At 48.9% G+C, this 23,539-nt stretch overlaps 2 protein-coding genes across 2 annotated transcripts in view; both read right to left on the minus strand.

The window, feature by feature from the left end:
- Positions 1-439: 439 nt before the first annotated feature.
- LOC308251769 (olfactory receptor 10T2-like) lies at positions 440-13,104 on the minus strand (the record flags this gene model as incomplete). Its single annotated transcript, XM_080675471.1, has 2 exons — positions 440-1,393; positions 12,997-13,104. The coding sequence occupies 2 exons, from the start codon at positions 13,102-13,104 to the stop codon at positions 440-442; spliced, it is 1,062 nt and encodes a 353-aa protein (XP_080531597.1).
- NOTCH3 (notch receptor 3) overlaps positions 12,557-23,539 on the minus strand; it is a 32,444-nt gene continuing 21,461 nt past the window's right edge. Inside the window, exons 26-33 of the mRNA XM_080676650.1 lie at positions 22,018-22,172; positions 21,705-21,927; positions 20,627-20,711; positions 19,674-19,836; positions 18,311-18,615; positions 17,899-18,046; positions 15,436-15,533; positions 12,557-14,618 (exon numbers count right to left, since the gene is read on the minus strand). Coding sequence (XP_080532776.1) covers positions 13,566-14,618; positions 15,436-15,533; positions 17,899-18,046; positions 18,311-18,615; positions 19,674-19,836; positions 20,627-20,711; positions 21,705-21,927; positions 22,018-22,172 — 2,230 coding nt within the window. The 3' untranslated portion in view covers positions 12,557-13,565. The remainder of the gene's footprint in view (positions 14,619-15,435; positions 15,534-17,898; positions 18,047-18,310; positions 18,616-19,673; positions 19,837-20,626; positions 20,712-21,704; positions 21,928-22,017; positions 22,173-23,539) is intronic.

The raw sequence follows: 23,539 nt of genomic DNA on the forward strand, positions 1-23,539 counted from the left end.
CACTCACCCAAAGTGGAGGTAATCCAGACGAAAGGAAAAGGCAGCCTTTACGGAGTTCACGCTAGGTCTCGGGCACTGTTTGTTAGCGGCCTCATTAAATAGAATAGTTCTTTTTTTAAATATATTTTTATTGATTTCAGAGAGGAAGGGAGAGGGACGAAGATAGAAACATCAATGATGAAAGAGAATCACTGATCAGCTGCCTCCTGCACACCCCCTACTAGGGATGGAGCCCGCAGCCCGGGCCTGTGCCCTTGGCCAGAATCGAACCCGGGACCCCTCAGTCCGCAGTTGAAGCTCTATCCACTGAGTCAAACCGCCCAGAGCAGACTATTTTATTTAAGGTTCTGGGAGCGGCCCCGTTTTCCAAACGGAGAAATGAACGTCAGGTAGGGCACACGACCACGAAAAAGCTAGAGCCGGAATGCAGAGCGAGTGTTTATTTGAAAACCCCGCAGCTGCGCGCCAGGGTCCTCCTCAGAGCCACCCGCACCTCCTTGTTGCGCAGCGTGTACACCACGGGGTTCAGCAGCGGCGTCACCACCGTGTAGAAGACGGCCACCAGGCGGTCCTGGGCAGGGTTCCCCCCGGACGCGGGGCGCAGGTAGATGATGGAGGCGCAGCCAAAATGCACGACGACCACGGTGAGGTGGGCCGCGCAGGTGGAGAAGGCCTTGCGCCGGCCAGAGGCCGAGGGGATCCTCAGGATGGCAGCCACGATGAGGGCGTAGGAGAGGAGGATGAGGAGGAAGGAGACCAGCACCACCAGGACGCTGAGGAAGAAGATGGCCAGCGCTTTGCCCGCGCTCTGGGCGCAGCTGAGCTTCAAGACGGGGGCGATGTCGCAGAAAAAGTGCTCCACTCGGTCGCTGCTGCAGAAGGGCGACGAGAAGATCATGCTGGTCTCCATCAGGGCCACCGAGAACCCCGAACAGAAAACCAGGGCTCCCAGGCAGAGGCAGACTCTGGGTCTCATGAGCAGCGAGTACCGCAGCGGGTGGCAGATGGCTACGTAGCGGTCATAACCCATCAGGGTCAGGAGGAAGCAGTGGCTGCAACCCAGCCCCAGGAAGAAGAACATCTGAGCCCGACAGCCAGCAATGGAGATGGCCTGGCTCTCTGTGAGCAGATGAGCCAGCATATTCGGGATGGTGACCAGCGTGTAGCACGTCTCCGAGAGGGACAGCACCGCCAGGAAGCAGTACATGGGGGTGTGAAGGGTCCGATCCACATGGATAATGGTGATGATGGTGACATTGCCACTGAGGGTGACCAGGTACATGAGGAAGAACAGCGTGAAGAGGGTGGTCCTCAGGTGTGGGAGGTCGGAGAAACCCACCAGCACAAACTCTGTCACCAGCCAGGTGGCATTTTCCCACTGCTTTTTAGGAGTCTGAGAAGAGAGGACAGAGTAAATGCAATAGAGCAAGTTAGGGGGGGTCAGCTACGCATCCTTGTTTTACAAAAAGGAAAAGAGACCCGGAAATGGTGTCACACAGACAACAGTGTGGGATGGGGGGACATGGTGGAGGTGGAAGAGGGTGTAGGGGGGACAAATGGTGATGGGGGAAAAAGAAATGATGTCACTTGTTTTCCTAATATGACCCAGCTAGCAAGTGTCTCTTTAATAACAAGAAAATCACAGATGTGGGAACAGCCTACGTGCTTGTCAACAGATAAGTGGATAATGGAGACATGGTGACATATGGAGTGGAATATTATTCAGGCATGAGAAAGACTGCAATCCTGCCATTTGCAACAACATGGGTGAACCTTAAGGGCATTATTCTAAGGAAAATAAGTCAGACAGAAAAAGACAAATACTATTTGATCTCACTCACATGTGGAATCTGAAAGAGTTAAACTTCCATAAAAACAGAGTGAAATGGTGGTTGCCAGGGGCTGGAGGGTGGAGGAAGAGAAGAAATATTGCTTAAGGATATAAACTTTCAACTAGTAGACAAATAAGTCCTAGAGATCTAAGGCACAGAAAAGTGAATATAGACAACAATATTGTATTATAATTATCAAACTTTCTAAGAGACCAGATCTTAACTCTTCCCACCACACAAAAGAAATGATAATTTTGTGACACAACAGAGGTGCTAATTATTGCTACAATAGCAATTATATTACAACATATGAATGTATCACATTAGCATGTTATACACCTTAAACTTACACAATGTTACATGTCAAATACATTTCCAATTTTTTAAATATATTTTTATTTATTTCAGAGAGGAAGGGAGAGGGAGAGAGAGAGAGAGATAGAAACATCAATGATGAAAGAGAATCATTGATCAGATCCAGCCTGCAACCCCGGGCATATGTCCGGACCAGGAATCAAACCGTGACCTCCTGGTTCATAGGTCGAAACTCAACCACTGAGCCACGCTGGCCGGGCAAATACATTTCAATTTTTAAAAAAGAAAAAAATCACAAAAATCTATAAGGAACAGATACTTATATTGGGGTTAGGGAGAGGTGGTAAGAACATCAGTGCCTTAATCTGAGTCCCCTAGAAACAGATTCTGAGGCAAGGATTCAAGGGCAAATAGTTTATCTGGACCGTCATCCTCCAAATCATAGGCGGGAGACTCGGGGGAGAGAGAGATAACAAAGGCAAGTTGTCAAGGAAATTACCACTGGCGACTAGAATTTAATCCCACCTGAGGATCCCTTTGGGACAGTGAGGAAACTGGTGTATTTACCCATCAATTCCTCGTTTGCCATTGCTTGAGAGTTTCTACCAGGAGACATTAATCTCCCAGCACTTCCAATTTGCCAACATGTACAGAGAATTCAAGGAAATAATAAAAGCCAAGGGGGTGTGGGCCAAGCATTTACTACTGTGTCTGCTACAGTTCAAATACCCGAGAAAAGCAAAGCTTGTAACACTGTCATTGTCTACATGTTTTTTTAATTTTTAAATTTTTATGCTTTAGGGCTGCATTGGTGTAAAGATGAATGCATGCTTCAATCCTAAAACTGCATTTATTTCTTCTGATCTTAAGAGAGATTTAAACAACATCACAGGCCCCCTTAAATGTATTGCAGGCCCCAGACATTGTGCCCCATGGACACATCTGTATTCATTAAATGGAACATAACTCTGAAATAATTGACCATTTTAATTCAGATTATGAGACATCAGTAGAAATACTGAATGGTTATCATTGATTACTCTCTACCTCAGAAAAAAGGTACAGTATCTATATTAGAGTGTTTTTGAGGTATTTTTCACTCAGTTGGAACATGGGACTCTGCTTTCAGGGAAATGGTCCCAATGCAATCTTTCCCTGCTTATTCAGAGTTAATTGGTTGAGAGATAAACATACTAGTAGTTCAGCCTGGAAATCCTCAAACAACACGAACTCAGATAAGAAGGTGGGGTCCACAGAGAGCAGAGTCCTGATTTATCCGCCATCTAGTGCCACTTGGGGTGATCTGCAAACCAGTGATCCTTATAAGAAGAGAACAAAGTGTGCCCCTGAAAATACTCACCCACAGCAATGGGGCCAGAGAAATTGACAATGGCCATCTAAATGTCTTGGAAGTTTAATTGATTTTTGCAAGTTTAATTCTGCAAAAATCAATAATAGATTTTAGTTCTGAAGTTATATGGAGAAAAGCAACAAAAATATGTGCTTGGTCAAGTCCAGAGATATTCTGGTTATGAAGATAAGACAAGGCAGGACCGTCAGAGAACTTAACAGAAGCAACTAGGTAATGAGGGAGGGATGCCCCTGTTTTTCATGAAGAAAGAAAAACCAGTTAGCAGGCAGCAGGCAGCCATGTTGATCAAGCACAAAGTACATACTTGTTCTGTAAAGAGAGAGACGGTGAATATTTTAGGCTTTGTTGGCTATCTGAGCTCTGTCTTAACTGCTCGATTCTGCCATTCTAGTGTAGAAGCAGCCATAGACACATATAAACAAGTGTCATGGCTGTGTTTCTTATTCTTTTTAAAGATATTTTATTGATTTTTAGAAAGAGAGGGAGAGAGAGAGAGAGAGAGAGAGAAGGAGAAACATTGATGTGAGAGAGCAACATCGATCAGCTGCCTCCTGCATGGCTGCCACCAAGGATCAAGCCCACAACCTGGGTATGTGCCCTGACCAGGAATTGAACCAGCGGCCTTCTGGTGCATGGGATGATCCCTAATCAACTGAGCCACCGCAGCCAGGGCATGCCTGTGTTTCAATAAAACTTTACTTACAGAATTTGCATCTTTCAGGGGGAGAAAGCAAGATGGCGGCATAGGTAAACACCTAAACTGCTGCCTCGCACAATTTCAAAACTACAACTAAAAGACAAAACGGACATCATCCAGAACCACAGGAAAGCTGGCTGAGTGGAAATTCTACAACTAGAAGGAAAGAGAAAAGCACACTGAGACTCAGAGGAGCTGCAGGAGGCAGAGGTACTGAGATGCGCATGCACGGAGAGGCCTGGCAGCTGAGTACGCAACTGGCTTTCTCAAGCGGGAGGGAGACAAAAGCTCCCGACTGCACTGAACTCAAGTTCCAGGCGAGACTCTGGGGACCCAGACTCATTCGGGGAGAAACTGGACTGTCTGGCAGTGGGCGGAATTTGAGGGCGGCTTTCTCTCAGAGGTGCTTGCAGCAATTACGACGGGACACTGAGACACAGGGGCCTATTAGGGCAGGGCTGACAGGAAACCAATGCTGTCTGTTCCGCCCTGAGATTCTGCCCCATCCAAGCTGAGCACAGAGGCTTTTGCAAGTCTTCTCCCATAAGGGTGTCTCCAGCACAGAAGTTCTCCCAGTGTAGACACAGCTGATCTTCACAGCCAATTGGCCTGGTGGTCAATTCCTCCCAGTGATACCAACAATCAAGACTTAACTACAACAAGACTGTGCACACAGACCACAAAGGGGTGCACCAAGAGTGTTCACCTCAGGTAACTGGGGAGGCTGAGCCATTGGGCCCTATAGGACACCTAGCACACAAAGCCACTCTATCAACTCAGGGAACCAACCAAAATGCAGAGACAAAGAAACAGATCACAAATGAAAGAAATGAAGGAAAGCAAACGAATGGATATAGAGTTCAAAACCACGGTTATAAGGTTTTTCAAGAATTTCCTAGAAAAGGCCTATAAATTTAGCAATACCCTTGAGGATATGAAAAAGGACCAACTAGAAATTAAGCATACACTGACTGAAATAAAAAATATTATACAGAGATCCAACAGCAGACTAGGGGATCGCAAGAATCAAGTCAAAGATTTGAAATACAAAGAAGCAAAAAACACTCAACCAGAAAAGCAAAAAGAAAAAAGAATCCAAAAAGTTGAAGATAGTGTAAGGAGCCTCTGGGACAACTTCAAGCGTACCAACATCAGAATTATGGGGGTGCCAGAAGAAGAGAGAGAGCAAGATACTGAAAACCTATTTGAAGAAATAATGACTGAAAACCTCCCCCACCTGGTGAAAGAAATAGACTTACAAGTTCAGGAAGTGCACAGAACCCCAGACAAAAGGACTCCAAAGAGGACCACACCAAGACACATCATAATTAAAATGCCAAGAGCAAAAGACAAAGAGAGAATCTTAAAAGCAGCAAGAGAAAAACAGTTAATTACCTACAAGGGAGCACCCATACGACTGTCAGCTGATTTCTCAACAGAAACTATGCAGGCCAGACGGGAGTGGCAAGAAATTTTCAAAGTGATGAATAGCAAGAACCTACAAACAAGATTACTCTACCCAGCAAAGCTATCATTCAGAATTGAAGGGCAGATAAAGAGCTTCACAGATAAGAAAAAGCTAAAGGAGTTCATCACCACCAAACCAGTATTATATAAAATGCTGAAAGGTATTCTTTAAGAAGAGGAAGAAGAAGAAAAAGGTAAAGATAAAAATTATGAACAATAAATACATATCTATCAACAAGTGAATCTAAAAATCAAGTGAATAAAAAATCTGATGAACAGAATAAACTGGTGAATATAATAGAATCAGGGGCATAGAAAGGGAGTGGACTGACAATTCTCGGGGGGAAAGGGGTGTGGGGGGTGCGGGAAGAGACTGGACAAAAATCGTACACCTATGGATGAGGACAGTGGTGGGGGGGTAAGGGCAGAGGGTGGGGTGGGAACCGGGTGGAGGGGAGGTATGGGGGAAAAAAGAGGAACAATTGTAATAATCTGAACAATAAAGATTTATTAAATTTAAAAAAACTTTATTTACAAAACAGGCAGGGGGCCGGATTTGGCCCTCAGACTGTAGTTTGCCAGCTCCAGATCTAGCACAAAAAAAGCTAAAAGAATATTCAGCTTAGAAAAACTCCAATGAGGTCCTCTGAAGGATTCATGCTATGAAAAAAAGGAAAGCCTGACTTGAAATGTTCAGAAACTAAAGCCAAATGAAAGTCTAAAACCAAGAATCTCAGACTCTGCTTAGGAAATGCAGATCTAAGAAACGGCACACTGGGCAAAGTATTTGGATATGACTCTCAAAACATATAATTTCTGAATATCATTAAACATGGTTAAATTGAAACAAACCACAAACTAGGAAAGGTTGTGATCCTAAAAAGTGTTTAGCTCTTACAAATCATTAAGGAGAAAATGAAAACTTCTAGTTCTAAATAAGCATTGGGGAGGTAATGCACAGCATGGTGACTATAGTTAATGATGCTGTTTTGTATGTTTTAAAGTTGCTAAGAGAGTAGATCTTAAATGTTCTCATCACAAGAAAAAACTTTGTAACTATGTGTGGTAATGGATGTTAACTAGACTTATCGAGGTGCTCAAGTTGCAATATATATGCATAACAAATCATTATGTTGTACACCCGAAACTAATACGTCAATTATACTTTCATTTTAAAAAGAAAAAAAATGGCCCTAACCGGTTTGGCTCAGTGGATAGAGCGTCGGCATGCAGATTGAAAGGTCCCGGGTTCGATTCTGGTCAAGGGCATGTACTTTGGTTGCAGGCACATCCCCGATGGGGGGTGTGCAGGAGGCAGCTGATCGATGTTTCTCTCATCAATGTTTCTAACTCTCTGTCCCTCTCTCTTCCTCTCTGTGAAAAATCAATAAAATATATTTTTTTTAAAAAATAAAAGAAAAGAAAAAGAAAAAAATGAACACCCAGGCCCATCTTACCCCTACCCAAATATTTGTGGAATTCAAATGAAGACTCATATACCATATGACTGAATACTTAAAGTTAACAAACAGTTAAGTGAAGTATGTTCTAACTCCTCACCTTCCTAATGACCTGTGAATGGCCTACAGGAACAGGTCAGGCCTTCTTAGGCATCTTAAAGATGCACTCAGTGTAGGAGTCTCTTCTACCAATTATCCACCCTCTACTCGCATGCCTCCAAGGACAAGGAAGTCACTCCCTGACAAAAATCCCATGACGTGGAGCAGAAACTCTGTGCTCAAAACAGCCCTTCTGGTACCTGCAAGAACAACCAAACTGGGCTCTGGAATCAGACAGGCCTACGTTTGAAAGTTGGTGCCTGCACTTCCTAGTGCAGTGTGACCTTGGGCGGGTGGTTTGGGCCCTGGGAGCCCCGTCTATGAAAGTGGAGACTGATCCGTGAGCTCTCAGATAATAGTTCATAAGATGCCCTGAACAATGCTACAAACCCTTTGGTCTCAGACTCCTTGCAAGGAGAGACAGGATGGTCATTCTCGGCTTTGCACTGCCGAGGAAGCGGAGCATATATGGGATAATCTCTCATTCTCACTATTGTGGTGCCAGGATTCAAAGCCAGGAGTGTGTGGCTGGAGGCTGTGCTTTAGAGGGCTGCGAGTCTGCAGGCTCGCTTTTCATTCTACGCTTATTCATTGAGCACCTGTTCTGTGTTGGGTGCTGCTCTGGGCACTGAGGACACAGCAGGGAACTGAACAGGCAGAGATCCCAGCTTTGGAGGAGCAGAAAGTTCTAGAGACGTGAACCAGGCAATAAATAAGGAACGTGATAACCAAATAAGTGAGACAGCATTTTGGACAATAAGCGCTGCCGAGAAAGAGATGCAGTTACTTAAACGGTCATCGAGGGGTCTGAGGAGGGTGGCAATTTTACATAAAATGGTCAGGAAAGGGCTTCTTGAGGCTTAAAGTTCAGTCACTCAGAATTTCTTGCTTCCCCTCCCTCATTTTCAGATCTCACCCGGAGGACTGGGGATGGGCCAAGGTGGCTTCTCCAGCCGAGCAAAGGCCCTGAATTCACACTTGAAAGAAATGAACTTGTATGCATCCATGCATGACCCTTGGACAGACAATGGAGAGGGGTGAAGGCCTGCTTGTGGTGGGGGCGGGGGGAGGAGGAGGATGGGAGCAGGCTGGAAGAGGTTAATGGGAGGGAAAGTAGGACCTATGTAATACTTTCAACAACAACGATTAAAAAGAAAAAAAAAGAAATGAGCAAATGAGTCAAGAGGATACTAGGGGAAGGGTGTCCTCGGTAGAGGCTGCAGCCACTGCCAAGGCCCTGGGCCTGGACTGTGCCTGGAACAGGAGCAGCAAGGAGGAAGAGAGGGGCAGAAGGAGGAAGTGAGAGGGAGGGAGGTGGGGGTGGGAGGTGATGAGAGCATGTTTCATAGGGTCCTGTGGGTCAGTGAGGACTTCAGCTTCTACACCTAGTGATGTGGGAGCCAGGAGGACTCTGAGCAGAGGAGGGACGTGACCTAACTCGGGTGTTCCCGGGTGCCCTCTGGCCACTGTGGGAGAACAGAGTTTAGGGAACATGAGTGGGAAGGATGAGGGCTGGACCAGGGAGGTGGTGAGAGGTGGCCATTTATGGACAGATTGTGCAGGTGGAGCCCGCTGGATCTCCTGACAAGATATGGGTATGAGAGAAAGCAGTGTGTGGGAGCTGGCAGAGCTGCAACAGGAGGGTGGGGTGGAGTCCATCCAGCCAGAGATCAGAGGAGACTCTGTTCAGCTCTGGGAATGCCAGAGGCAGACACACACCTAACATGATGGACTCATACGGAGAGCCAGGCCCCGGTCCACCCTGGCCACAGAGGTGGCAGGTGTACCAGCCCCCTGCACACACCTCAGAGAGAAGGAAGAAGGGGGACTTCCTGAATGGGGCTGAAATTGAACCCTGCAACACCTGAGAACCTGAGACTTTGAATTTGCCTCAAAGTGTCCAGATTGTGACAGGTGAGTGTCTGGCCAAAAGGAAGTCAGGTTACACAACTAGAAAGTTCCTCATTTGCATACCTGGAACCTATGAAGATCCCACCTATGGTGAGATACCTGGGCCAGCTGCTGGCTTGGTGGGAGAGTTAGTGGGAGGCAGTGGGTACTGAGCTTGGGGGCAGGCCCATGGCAGGAACGCACACGGTCTGGAGTCTTTTCTTTTCCTCTTCCTCTTTCTTCTCATCAGGAAGCCACCCTGGAAGAAGGAGCCCCTTCCCCACCACCTTTAAGCTCTCGCTGCTGAGTAACTCACTGAGTATGTGTGCATTCACGCCTATGAAGCTCCTGGATATATGCGTGCATGTGTGTGCCTGCTGCTTGCAGGGCATGCGTGTGTGCATTTGGTACCCCCATGTGCTCAGACCACACATGAGCTGGGGGTGGGCTTGGGTGGCTTCTCCAGCCGGGCAAAGGTCCCGAATTCATACTCACCATGGCCAAGGGAGTTTCCTGCCTGCATCACTTACTGCTTGTAGCCTAAGAAGGGAAGGACTGAGGACCTGGGTCCTGTTATACAGGGGATCCCTAGAGCTGCTGTCTCAGGGGCCCCCAGCCACTAACAAGCCCCCCAGGGCTCAGGCTGGAGACACCCTATGGGGTTTTTTCCCTCCTGGAAACTGGAGACCCCAGGGTCCACTTCTCCGGCTCCCAGGCTCTCATGGCAAAAAATGGGAAAGGACTAATTATGATTTCTTGTTGTGGATGGCTGTCACAAATGCTCTCTCCACTCCATCAGTGCTCCCCAGGGCCTGTCAGTGCCCACCCTGCAGGGCAAAGCTGCTACCCCAAGGAAAATGCACCTTCAGCCCTGACCTAAAGGAGGGAAGGAAGAAGTGGATCACTTGATGTTGTTATACAAATGTTCCCCAGGCTCAAATGCTTAGAGTGACCACAGCCCCTCGATCCCTCTCCCTGTTCTCTTCAAAATTAGTCGCCAAATCTTCTCCACTCTTCCTCCCCAAGTTCCCATCCCCTCAGCCCCACCCGAACTCAGGCTACAACATTCCCACCTGTTGTAAAAGTTTGCAGCATCACCTTCCTCTCTCGTCTGTCCTCTGCACCGGCCCCAGAACAGGAGTTCTGGCTGTGTTCCCGCTCTACTCAGGGACCTTCCAATGCTCCCCATTGCCCTCAGAGTAAAGTTTAAAATTCCCCATCTTCACATTTAAGACCCTTCTGATCTGGCTCCTGGTACCTTCTCCAGTTCCAAATCCATCCATTGCTCCATGCAAATGGTCACACATCCGTTTATTAAATTAACAACAAGAAAGTGAGGCATAGACCCAGGCATTCCAAATCTCTGACCCTTCCTCTGAGATTTCCATGCTGTATCACACCATTTTGCCCCTCCCTATGCTATTTCTTTTCCCCTCCTCTTAGTCTCCTGGCAAACTCCTAGCCCTGCTGAAAGACACATCTCTAGCATAAAGAAGATATACACACATCTTTAGCCATTCAGCCATTGACTGACATTAGGTTGTTTCCATATTTTGACTAATGTGAATAGTGCTGCAATGAGCACAGGAGTTCTGGCTGAGAAATTTAACTTCATGAATTAAATTTCATGACTGGACATGAGTCTCATAATTTTGCAAACTCCTGCCCTAACCCAACAACCCCTGTCATATTTGGGGTCCTCCCAGAAGTGACCCTGAGACAAGGATTTGAGTAGAAGTAAGTCTACGTTGGAAGTGACCCTAGAAAATACAAGCAAGGAAGTGGAATAATGAGAAAAGACAGGAAAAGAAGCTAATAGAGCATATGTTATCAGGCAACTTACCCCTGTGGCAGCTGGGATTCACTCCCACTGGAAACCTCTGGGAAACAGCGTGGAGTATTTATTAGTTGCTTCCACAAAATTCCCGCTTCTGCAAACCTGATTGCCCCTCAATTTACCCCATCCCCAGTTCCAGAGCACAGACTGATTGCTTTAAAAAATCAGCACATCCCATATCCCATTACCATAATGACTGAGTAGAACAGCAGTGCTAAAAAGCAATCCCCCCAACCACCATCACCAGGGGACAACTGGCAAGGCCTGGAGACATTTTTGGTTGTCACAATGGAAAAGAGGCATCTAGTGGGTCGGGGCCAGGGATGCCATTAAACATCCTACAATGCACAGGAGAGCCCCCTTTGGTAAAGAATGACCTGGCCCCAGGAATCAATAATGCCAGCATTGAGAAACTGTCAGTAAGAGGATGGGCACATGACCCTATTGGAGTCAATACAAAATCAACTCCAAGTCTAGAAGCGTCTCAGGTCCCTGGAAAGTGCCCTATGGTTAATGATCTTTGCACTTACTTTGCTAACACAGAAGGAAGGCTATAGCTGTGAAAGTGGGAAGATAAATTGGATTGGGTACCATGTGGAGCCTGAGGATGACACTGATGCCTAGAGAAAAATCTGTAGAAATGAAGAGAAATTCAGCCCTAATTTCTGTCACTAGATCAAATCTCTCCTGAAGCTGGTCCTTATTAGTTACATGAGCTAATAATTTTGTTTGTTTGTTTGTTTGTTTGTTTAAATCAGCTGGGTTAATTTTTGTGTCACATACAACCAAGAGCACTCCAAGAGACAGGGGAATCAATGAACATTAACCCATCCTCTTTTCCTGGAGGACCCCCTATGTGAACACAACCTTCTCTTGGAGTACAATTGGTTGCAAGACATAGAAACCCACCCAAGCTGGTATATGTAAAGGAGTATTTATTACATAGGTGCAACATTGTCTCCATACCCCAAGGAAACATAAAGTAAATGTGACTTTTATGAAAAACTAGCATCAGGCACTTAGAAGGCAATGAAAAAATAACTGTGATGTCAATAGAATGAATACTCAATTAACGGGAATTGATACTTCTGAAACTAAGATACTCACGCCTTCCAACTCTAGAACCACTGGCGCACTTTTCTCTGATTCTCCCTGCATACTAGCTCCATTCTTCTGCTGTTTGCAGAAGTGCCTACCACTCCAAACTGACCACCCATATTTCTTAATCTGCTGGTGACCTTAAAAGCTCCACCAACTGTCAGCTTTCTTAGCATTTCCATTAAACAATGTTTCCAAGAAAACCTGATTGAATCATCACAGGTCAGGTGACCACCCCGATCCAATCAGTGGAGTCATCTGCCAAAAGAAGAAGAAACACAAGTGGGTAGGCAAGCTAAATGGGTTTAACCTAAGATGGCAGCTCGTTGGCCTTGGAGAGACAGAAGATCCGCCACTGTCACTCCCCACCTTATCTAGACACAGATCAGTGATACTGAGTGTTAACTATTCCTTTATTAGGTGGTGAGGCGAGTGGGGGCTGTACAATGCGAGGCCTGGGAACTTAGCTACACAGAAATTGTGATCAGAAGCCATATTACAAAAATAGCCTAAAAATACTTATATTCTGCCATGGGAGTGGGCCAGGGGAGTACCAGGAGAGGTGCCACTCAGGCAGCTCCTTCCCATCTTGCAGTCCCATATGTACAGGGAGACAAAGTGAAATGCACATATCTCCCCTAATCCTCATGTTCCCACCACCCACCCCCAAGCTCCCAAAGGGAGGTGGCCCAGGGTCTAGGGAGGGGAGACTATCTGGGGGTGAAGGGCCCTTCCCCCAGCAAAGCTATAGAACAAGTTCCATCTGGAATGCAGTGAAGTGAGGGACGTGGGGCAGAAGGGCCCTTCCCCCAGCAAAGCTATAGAACAAGTTCCATCTGGAATGCAGTGAAGTGAGGGAAGGGGGTGGGAAGGAAGCTCCCACATCTTGCCAACCCCTCGCCCCAGAGGGTGTGCCCAAGGGTGACTACTTGGTACACACCAGGGTCATGTACTCGGTACACAGGATCCCAGTCATGCCTGTGTACTCGGTACACAGAATCCAGCTTGGCCAAATGGGCCCACAGACTCAGCCCCATGGGGGCACTGGGGGGTTTGCAGGGGCAGGGAGCAGCTCCATATATATATTTTGTAAAAAATAATAATAATAATAATAATAAGTTTGTTTAAATGAATTTTGTTTCTATACAAAAATGTAAAAAAAAAATAAAAATCCACTCATGTCAGAGTGTGAGGAGTGAAAGAGGCCAGAGGAGGCAAGAAAGGAAGGAAGGGTGAGTTGGGGAACAGGAAGAGGGGAGGACAGGAGGAGGTCCCAGACTCATCACAAGACCCATGGGTGGAGGTCAGCCTGAACCCCTTACAAATAAGGGAAGATTGAAGTCCTAGCCTGGTAAACTATGTCAGTCACACTGCAGGGGTAGGGGATGCAGGGAGATTGGAAAAGAGAATGAAAAGGATTAAAGGAAAATGGGGGAGAGAACAGAATCAAGATAGGGTGTCTCTTCAGTTGCCCAAAATACAAGAACTGAGGAGCATCTCAAGCCAACACCTGTCTCTTGGGAGTGACTTCAGGCTGGGGCCCCAGCTGGGTCTGGGCCTGAACTAGGGGGCCAGGGACAGACAGGGAGAGTGGCTGGGCCGGAAGTGTCCCAGCAGCTGTGGCCGTGGCCCTAGTGGCAGTGGCTGGGCTGGGTGTGGAATCGGACCAGTCCGAGAGTGAGGGAGGCGAGGGGCTGGCCCAGTGCTCGGGGGACTCAGGGGACGGGGTCAGGTAGGGATGCTCACTCGGGACCCGGAGGAAGCGAGCCTTGGGGGGGCTGCCATGGGCCCCAGGTACTGGATACTCCTCACCATGTCCCGGAACAGCCAGATATGGTGGGGGCCGCTCCTGAGGAGACATGGGGGTCCCAGGGTTCAGCAGCTGGGGTCCCGGTGCCAGTGGCAGCAGGAACGAGGGACCTGGTGGGGCAGGTGGGGGCAGCCGGGCCCAGTCGAGGGGAACGGCCACAGGTTTCAGCAAGCCCAGGCTGAGTACACAGCCCCCGGGGGGCTGGCGCCCTAGACCTGCCCTGCCCGCACCACCAAGTTGTGCCAGGGACACAGCCGTGGTGGTGGCACTCATGTAGGGCCCTTCGAGGGGGAAACCTCCAGGGGACGCAGGGGGCCCACCAAAGGGCCGTGGGGAGTCCAGAGAGTCTACAGGCGACAGTGTGACTGAGCTCTCAGCCAGAGGACCCGGGCAGGCCAGCGTCAGCTTCTTGCCCCGGCCCCGGGTGCCCTGTGGTCCCAGCCCTGCTTTCCCTGGTGGCCTTCGGCTCTTCTTGCCCCCCGACTGTGCCGCCTTGAGGCCAGGGAGGAAGGCCCCAGGCGGGCAGAGCAGGGGCCCCAGGCCATGGGAGCCCGGGGGACTGCGTGGCCCACTGGGTTGGTCTAGCAAGCGCACGATGTCCTGGTGCAGCCTCTCCTGGGCCACGTCACGCGGCAGCCTGTCCAGATGGTCAGTGATCTCCCGGTTGGCAAAGTGATCCAGCAGGAGCTTGGCAGCCTCATAGCTGCCCTCCCGGGCAGCCAGGAACAGTGGTGTCTCCTCCTGGGGGGAGCCGAGAACCAGCAAGGTGTCAGGGTCACAAGGGCCAGGACGAACTCCTGGCCAGCAACACCAGGGCCTCCGTCCTCTGATGGAACCTGAGAGCTAAGAGTTCATCCTCTCCAGCCTGAGAAGACCTGGGTTCAACTCCCCGCTCTGATGGGGAAGCCAAGGCAAGTTCTTTTATTTAAACCACATTCGTGGCACACCTACTAAGTGCCAGGCCCCAGCGCCAGGAATAGGGTGAAAAGAGTAAGGCACTCGCCTTAGGCACAAATTTTAAAGGGGCACCAAAACTCTCAGTCATCAAAATAAATATTTTAATGCAATGTTTTTTAAAAAAAATAATTTCAATTAATGCAAAAAATTCCATAATAAATAAAATATGGAAATTTTAAATAAGGACAGAATCCATCCTGCACCCTTCTGAGCCTCATTCTGCTTATCTGAGTAGAGTAACACCACCTTCCAAGGCTTTTTAAACAACATTCAAAAAGTCACCTTTTATTGAGCTAACACATTACCTCACTGAATCCTTGGAAGAGGCAATGAGATAGGCACTGTTGCTTCTCCATTTCACAGATGAGAACACTGAGGTCCAGAGGAGTTAAGCAACTTTCCCAAGGTCACATAGCAACTGCCACACACTTCCTCCTCTGATCTACTGTTGGAGCCTCTTGAGCCCAATGCCCACCCCTGAAAGCTGGCTGCAGGCTGGGTGAATGCTCCCACTTGCCTACCCCACCCCACTCTCTGCTACCTGGTAGGGGGAGGTCTGTGCTAGGGATGACCCTCTGGTGAGCCAAGGGCTAGGGCTCACCTTGCTATCTTGCATGTCCTTGTTGGCTCCATTTTTGAGCAGGGCCAAGGTGGCCTCCACGTTGTTGACAGCTGCAGCCCAGTGTAAGGCTGATTTCCCTGGGGGGAGTGGAGAGAGGTCAAGGTCAGAATCAGGCTCCTGTCCTGGCCCTCCAAGGCAGAGAAGCAGGAAATGCCCAGAATATGGCCTGGTGAGAAGGAGCGGACCTGCCATGAGTATCTGAGCACCTGTGTATGGCTCTGTGTATGTGTGCAGATCTGTAGAATGGCTCTCTGTCCAAGGGAGACACTGTGCATGTGTCTTCCATAGCCTGGGGCTCCTGTACATGTGACTCTCCGTACACAGAGGGAACTACGCAGCCCTCACTTTTTCATTCCTAGAGGTGTGCTATCTGATGTAGTTGCCACCAATCCCATGTGCCTTTTTACATTTAAATTAACTAAAATTAAATAAAATAGGTGTCAAAACCATTCAATGGGGAAAGAACAGCTTTCTCAACAAATGGTGCTGGGACAACTATTAAGTTGGACCCCCTACCTCACACCATATTAAAAAAAAAAATAACTCAAAGACTTAAATGTAAAAGCTGAAACTATAAAATATTTAGAAGAAAATATAGGAGTAAATCTTTATGATCTTGAATCAGACAAAGATTCTTGGATATAACACCAAAAACAGAAGCAATAATACAACAAAAATACATAAACTAGACATTATCAAAATTAAAACGTTTGTGCTTTGAAGGACAACGTAAAGAAAGTGAAGTCCTCACTCAGTTGTTTAGAGTGCCATCCTGATATGCCAAGGTTGCAGGTTCTATTCCCAGTCAGGATACATGCAAGAATCAACCAATGAATGCATAATTAAGTGGAACAACAAATCAATGTTTCTCTCTCTCTTTCTCTCTCTCTCTCCCCCTACAAATTGGGAGAAATATATCTGATAAGAAACATACCTTCAATACATAATCTTTGTAACTCAATAATAGAAAGACAGCCTGGCCAGCTTGGCTCAGTGGGTGAGCATTGACCTATGAACCAGGAGGTCATGGTTCGATTCCCGGACAGGGCATATGCCCAGGTTGCGGGCTCAATCCCCAATGTGGGGTGTGCAGGAGGCAGTCTATCAATGATTTGCTCTTATCATTGATGTTTGTATCTCTCTCTCCCTCTCCCCTCCTCTCTGAAATCAATAAAAATAGATTTTAAAAATATAGAAAGACCAATAACCCAATTAAAAATGGGCAAAACATCTGAGTGGACATTTTGCAAAAAAAGACACATACAAATGACCAATAAGCATATAAAAAGATGCTCAAAATCATTAGCCATCAGGAAAATGAAAATCATAAACCACAAGGAGATACCAATTCACACCCACTATAAACAAAAAAAAACAATAAAAAGTGTTGGCAAGGATGTGGAGACATTGGAACCTTCATACACTGTTGGTGGGAGTGAAAAATGGGGCAGCCACTGTGGAAAACAGTCCCTCATCACAGAAAGTTCTAGTGCTCCTCTAAAGCCATATTTCTCAACCAGGGGTCATTTTCCGCCCAGTGACATTTGGCAATGTTGGGAGATATTTTTGGTTGCCACAACTGGGAGGTGGGCTACTAGCATCTAATAATTCAAGGCCAGGGGTGCTGCTTAACACCCTGCAATGCAAGGATGCCCCCCCCCCCAACCAAAGATGCTCCAATCCCAAATGTCATTGGTAGGTTAAGAATGCCTGCTCCAAAAGTTGAGAACACCTACTCCAAAGGATGTTTGTGAGCATCTGAGTGTGTCTGCATCTGTGTGAGGTCCTCTGGACATAAGGGCAGGTTATGAATCTCCACAACTCTGTGCAAGAAGCCACCTCCATGCCCTAACCGGTTTGGCTCAGTGGATAGAGCGTCAGCCTGCGGACTCAAGCGTCCCAGGTTTGATTCTGGTCAGGGGCATGTACCTTGGTTGCGGGCACATCCCCAGTAGGGGGTGTGCGGGAGGCAGCTGATTGATGTTTCTCTCTCATCAATGTTTCTAACTCGCTATCCCTCTCCCTTCTCTGTAAAAATCAATAAAATATATTTAAAAAAAAAAAAAAAAAAAAAAAAGAAGCCACCTCCAGGGACTCTGCTAGCAAGCCATTGGTAGGGAGAGGCCACTGCATATAAATGGGTCGGTTAGCAAATTTATTATAACAGCTACCTAGCAGATGGCAGCAGGGACTACTTCTAAAAAGTAGGTGGAAATGAAGTGTCTTGGGGAAGGGCACCTTTATCCAAGTCACTGATGTGTCGATGAGCTAGCGGATGCCATAAGAAAAAGCACGAGAGTGTAAGTCCATGCTGCAGCCCTGTTATGTGTACAGGAACTTCAGTGAATGGGTCGCAGTGTTCACAGTGGGTGAGAGTTCACACAAACAAGACAGTCAGGGTCCATGTGACATCCTCTCAGCCCCCACCACCCACCAGCCTACCAAGTTCGTCCACAGCATTGACATCAGCGTGGCTGGCAATGAGCTCTTCCACCATGCCCTCCACCGCCAGGCGGGCCGCCAGGATCAATGCGGTCGACCCATCTGCCATGCGGGCATCCAGGTCTGTGGAGCGGTTCCGGATGAGAATCTAGGGGAGGGAGGGTGTAGCAGGGGTAGTCATGGCAGAAATAGGGGGACCAGGAGCACCTCTAAGCCCTCTGAGGACCCAATCCCCACATCTCCTGGAATCAATGAGATTCAGGGAGCAGCTACTTGCCAGAAACTGTACTCCCATATAACCCCATTTTACAAAAAAAAAAAAAAAAATCTGGAAGGCAGAACTGGGGCTCCAACCCAGATCAGTTCAATGCCTGTCCCAGCTCTGATGTCCAAAGAGGCAGGCCCATCTCACCTGGAAGACGCCCTGGGCATCGGCAGTGACAGCCGTGTGCAGGGGGGTGCGCCCTGAGTGGTCTTGGGCATTGGTATCTGCTCCAGCATCCAGCAGCCGCTTGGCTGCATCAGCCCGGGCATAACGGGCGGCCAGGTGCAAGGCCGTCTCACCCGTGCGGTCAGTCCGCGCTCCAAGCTGGGCCCCCTGGCAAATCAGGTCTGAGATGATGCTGGCTGACGTGTCTTCTGCCTCGTCCTCCTCAGCTGGCATGGGCTCCAAGGCCCCCCCGCAGAAGGAGGCCAGCATTAGCGGGGTGAAGCCATCTGCAGGGAACAGGAACATATCACAGGAAGGTGGATACAGGGGCCTTTCCAGGGAATCCTGCTTAGGGCACTGTATTAGGAGAAAGTGGGATAAATGGAAGTACATCTGCATGCACACACACACACACATCTGTGTCAGGGGCCCCAGAAGCCAACCCAGGATGAAGATTCATGGGCATGTGATTTGCCCCAGAAGGGCTCCGAGGCAGAAAAGGATAAAGGACAAGGGAGGGAGGAAGACAAACAACATGCCCCTCAGACAAATTCCCAGTGGGTTATTTCAGCCTGATCTCAAAGGGGAAGGCTGGAGGCTGAGTTATACCTAGAGTTACCATCCAGCTCGAGGCAAAGGAGCTGTGCCTTTCAAATGCCCACACCCACTGGTTATGAGCACCCCCCAGGGACATTAAATCCCTTAGGGACTTCAAAAGACGCAGGCCTTTTGGAGCAAAACAGCGCTAGGGGGAGAATACCCTGAAATATGGCAAAGATGAATCCAACTGGATCCAGATAACATGGTCAGCAGCACTTTGTGAGCATTTGGCCTGGTTTCCTTATGGAGACACTTGCACCCCATTCTCCATCCTCAAGCTCTGGTTAGAGCCAAACCCCCATCCCCTAGGGACAGGCATATGGCCCAGGCTTGGTCAGTCTGCATATTCCAGGCCCCAGACCACACTGACTAGTTCAGGGATGGGCATATGACCCTGGTCTGTCCAATCAGAACTCATTCTGGTATAGATGGGAAAAAAGGTTTTATAAGGCTGGTCCTGCCTGTGGCCATAGTGTCCCCAGGAAAAAGTCTTCCTGGGCTGGAGCCAAGGGGTGGTGAGTCCCTGGATCCAAATGCATCTGATGCTTCCAGTTACAAGAGCCAGTAAATCCCTTGTTTTGCTTAAACTTGGATGAACTGGGCTATTATCACTTACAACCAAGAGTCCTGATTAACAACCAGCCCCATAGATGAACACCCAGACATACCTAGCTCTCCCCAGAACACAGACCCAGACACAAACTCTCACAAGCAGGAGGGGGGAGCAGGAGGTGCCATCACTGACCTGGGCCACGCACGTTGACATCCATGCCATCAGCATCCGCATCGCCCTGCGGTGGTGTCAAGGCCATGGCTGGTGCCACTCGGATGTCAGCAGCAACCAGGTGGTGTTGAGTCCACTGGCGGCAATCCACAGCATCCTCAGCCCCCACGCCAGGCTCCTCTACCTGGAGACACAAGGACCCAGGTTCTCACCAGGAGTTTGGAGAGACAGAGGGACAGTCTGGGTTTCTCTCATGGAAATGCACACACAGCCCCCCCAAAACCCGATTGTTTTCTAGATCAGGAAAAAGGAAATTGACATATAGGAGGTCAGAAAACTGTTAGAGGAAAAACTGGAATTTTAATCCAAATTGGAAGGGGGGAAGGGCTTGGAACCCAAGGTGGGTGACCAAGGAAGAGACACAGCATCGTAATGGTCAGCACACATCTGTCCATACACTAGACACAAACACACTGAAAACAAGATTAAGTTGACAATTCTACTGACAACAGCATCAAAAAGAATAAAATATTTAGAATTATATTTCACAGGAAAATAATGCAAAACTTATACTCTGGAAACTAAAAATAATTGGAAAAGAAATGTGGGGGCAAGGGAATCCTTCAAGGATCAGTATTAATCTGGGAACATGAATATGATCATGAGGTATAGGGACCAAATAGTCACACACAAATGTATCGATGAACCTTCATGAGCATAGCAACTGGGCCCCTCGCTGGAGCTTGAAAATTTCAGACTCATGGTCCAAAAGGTGTGAATGATGTTATGGAAACAGGACAGAATATTCTTAACCAGTCTGCCAGCTCACTTAAGAGCCTTTGGGCACCAAACACAGAGCCTGATCAAGCTAGCCCTGAGCTTAAGGATCCAGGTGACGTCCTCTGAGTTTTCCCACTGACCTTTGGGGCCCCACCCAAGACCCTGAAAGCAGGGTTCAGAAGAGGGGGCACAACCTTCAGTCGCTTGGCCTCTGGGCACTCTGTGTCCATCCAGTCTGTTGCCACCTCCCCCATCAGACTCTCCCCCTTGGCCATATTCCTGTGGAGACAATGGAAAGGGGGAAGGGTGAAGGGGACAATTGAGACATGTGACCTGGAAGAAGATTTTGGGTGGGGTCACAGTAGAGGTCCCAGAGGTGAGGTCAGGGTCTGGAGTTGGGATAGGTCAGTTGGCACAGGGAGCAGGGTCGAGATACAGGGTCCAATGAGGGAGTGCAGAATGGGGTCAAGGTCACAGGGAGTGCAGTCAGAAGTTATGATGCGTGACAGCCAGGGTCTAAAGGTGGGAGTGTGGAAGGAGACAGGAGTAGGATCAGGAGTCAGAGTAGTGAGCTGTGGGATAGGTGAGGGTCATGGGCATACATCCGGGCTCAGAGAGGATGATGTTGTAACAGAATAGAGTTAACCTCATAACAGGTAAGAGACATAGCCAAGATAAGGAGGTTGAGGGGTCAGGGAGTCAGGAGGTCACAGGGGAGGGGTAAATTCGGGGGTTAGGCCAGGGTGGGGTTTGGGTCTTGAGGGACAGATTCGGGAGTTGGAGGTAGAATCTAGGATCAAGGCCAGGATTGAAGGTGGTGGGGAATGGACATTGAGTTGGGATGGAAAGGGGATCAGAGAGGAAGTCAAAGGTCAGGGTGGATTAGAGCCAGAGGTGATATTGGGGGTCACAGAGGAAAGGCTGAGGGGTCAGGAAGGGGTTGGGGTACCCAATAGGGGTCATGGAGCCAGCAGTCATGTGGGAATGAATGCTGAGTATTAGCATGAAATCTGAGAGGCAAGGGTTGGGGTCGAGTCCGAGCGGGGTTAGGATAGAATTTGAGTTAGAGGAACTGGGACATAGGAAATGGAATCAGGGGTCACGAATGAGGGGTGATCCCCAAGGGATCATAGAGTCAGTCAGTGGTCAAGGGGATAAATAAAGGCTGCAGTCTGAAGTTAGGGTCCAGTTGGGGTCAGAGTCAGGTCAAGGTGGACTCAAGGGCTCACAAGGCCCCTAAAGTCAGGGACAGGGAAAGGGCAGGGTCCTCACTTCATGCCCAGTGCATCTTGGCCCACAGGCTCCCTCCGGCCCTTGTGGCCAGCGGCCACGTCCTTGTGCAGCGCAAAGCCCTCGGGGAACCAGAGGGTGCTGTGCTCACGCTTGCGCCGGGCCACCATGACCACCAGGACAAGGATGACCAGCAGAAAGACCCCACTGGCAGCCAGCAGCGGCAACAGCGGCACACTAGGCTCCAGCGGCTCCAGCGGCTCTCCTGCAGGCAGGAAATGCAGGACTTCACCCACGGCCTGGACCCCACCAGGGGAGCCCCGGTCCACCCCGGTCGCCCACCAGCCAGGCTCACCCCGCGCAGCCCACAGTGGGTATGGGAAGTCGAGGCGCTCCACCGCGGACAGCGCTCCCAGGTAGTCGGCCGCACTCTGGGCGTCAGGGAAGCAGTGGTCATTCTCGGGCAACTGCAGGCACAGTCGGTTGTCAATCTCCAGCATCACCACTGAGCTGTGGGGACACAAAGGAGGGATCGGCTGGCTTAGTGGGGCACCGACTGCCAGGCTGGCACCAAGCCCCATCTCCCATCCCAGCGCCAGGCTCCAAAGAGCTGTGTCCACTCACCGTGTTACCATGGCCCACCTGCCCCCATCTGGCATCCAACCCCACCACACTCCCCAAACCAGTTTGCTGAGGCCACCAGAGTCCCCCAGACCATGGCTCCAATGGGCACTGTTTTCATGTCAACATCTCTCATGGCTGCTGCCGGCACAGGCCCAGATCTCCCTTATCAGGTTGCTGCATCCGTCTCCGGACTGTTATGAGCTCTGGCTTCTAACAGCGGGAGCCCCCCTTCTCGGGAGAACTGGCCTCACTCGGCAAGGTGGGAACCCACTCTCTTGGGAAGTGACACCTCTTAGGGGAGCATCAGCCAGTGACTGGCTGATGTGAGATATACAAAAGCTGGCCCTCCTGTCTCAAGGTGGGACTGGCACTGAGGTGCTATTCATGCTCCAGAGCACTCCGAGGAATCAGCCTGAAGACAGACAGTGGCCTGGGCTCCCTCCTGCCTCAGTTTCTCCCCTACCCCATCCTGCTTCCCTCATCCCTCTCTCCTGAGAGCACCCTTCCATAGGGCACATATATCTGAGTGCCCATCTCAGGCTCTGCTTCCAGGAACCCAAACCCTCCAAATCCCTTTTTCCTTGGGATCCCAAGTACCCCATAATCCATCTCTTCCTATTTCTCCAGCTGCCCCTTTTCCTCTTGTAATCACAGAACTGGCCCTATCCTATTTCTAACAAGACCCCAGAACTAAAGTTTAAACCTTGGGTAGCCCTAGCTGGTGTTGCTAAGTGGTTAGAGCATCGGCCCGAGGGTCACAGTTTGATTCCAGGTTCCAACCCCAGCCCCAGCCAGAGCACATGCAGGAGGCAGCCAATCAATGTGTCTCTCACATCAATGTTTCTCTCTCTCTCTCTCTCTCTCTCTCTCTCCTCCCCCCTCCCTCCCTTCCTCTCTCTAAAAATCAATGGAAAAAATACCCTCGGGTAAGGATTAACTACAACAACAACAAAACCACCTTGGATACACGACTCACGAGTAACTTATGAACCCTCAGCTGCTCTCCCTATAGAACCAGAGAACCAGAACATGACCAGAACCTGAAGGCTGGAACCTTTTGAGAGGTGAAGGGTCCGAAGATCTGACACTGAAACCCCTTAAATCTTGCTCCAAACCCTGCATCAGGGAAATAGATTTGAGCCTTGCCAGTGCCATAGTATTGGCTTCTATGCACATCAGGAAGCGAGCTGCTGCTTGGTGTCACTCTTTTCTGAGCTAATTTCCCTCAACCAATCCTTAGGTCTCAGTGTTCC

This window comes from Plecotus auritus, assembly GCF_963455305.1.
Source record: "Plecotus auritus genome assembly, chromosome: 6".
Classification (NCBI taxonomy): domain Eukaryota; kingdom Metazoa; phylum Chordata; class Mammalia; order Chiroptera; family Vespertilionidae; genus Plecotus; species Plecotus auritus.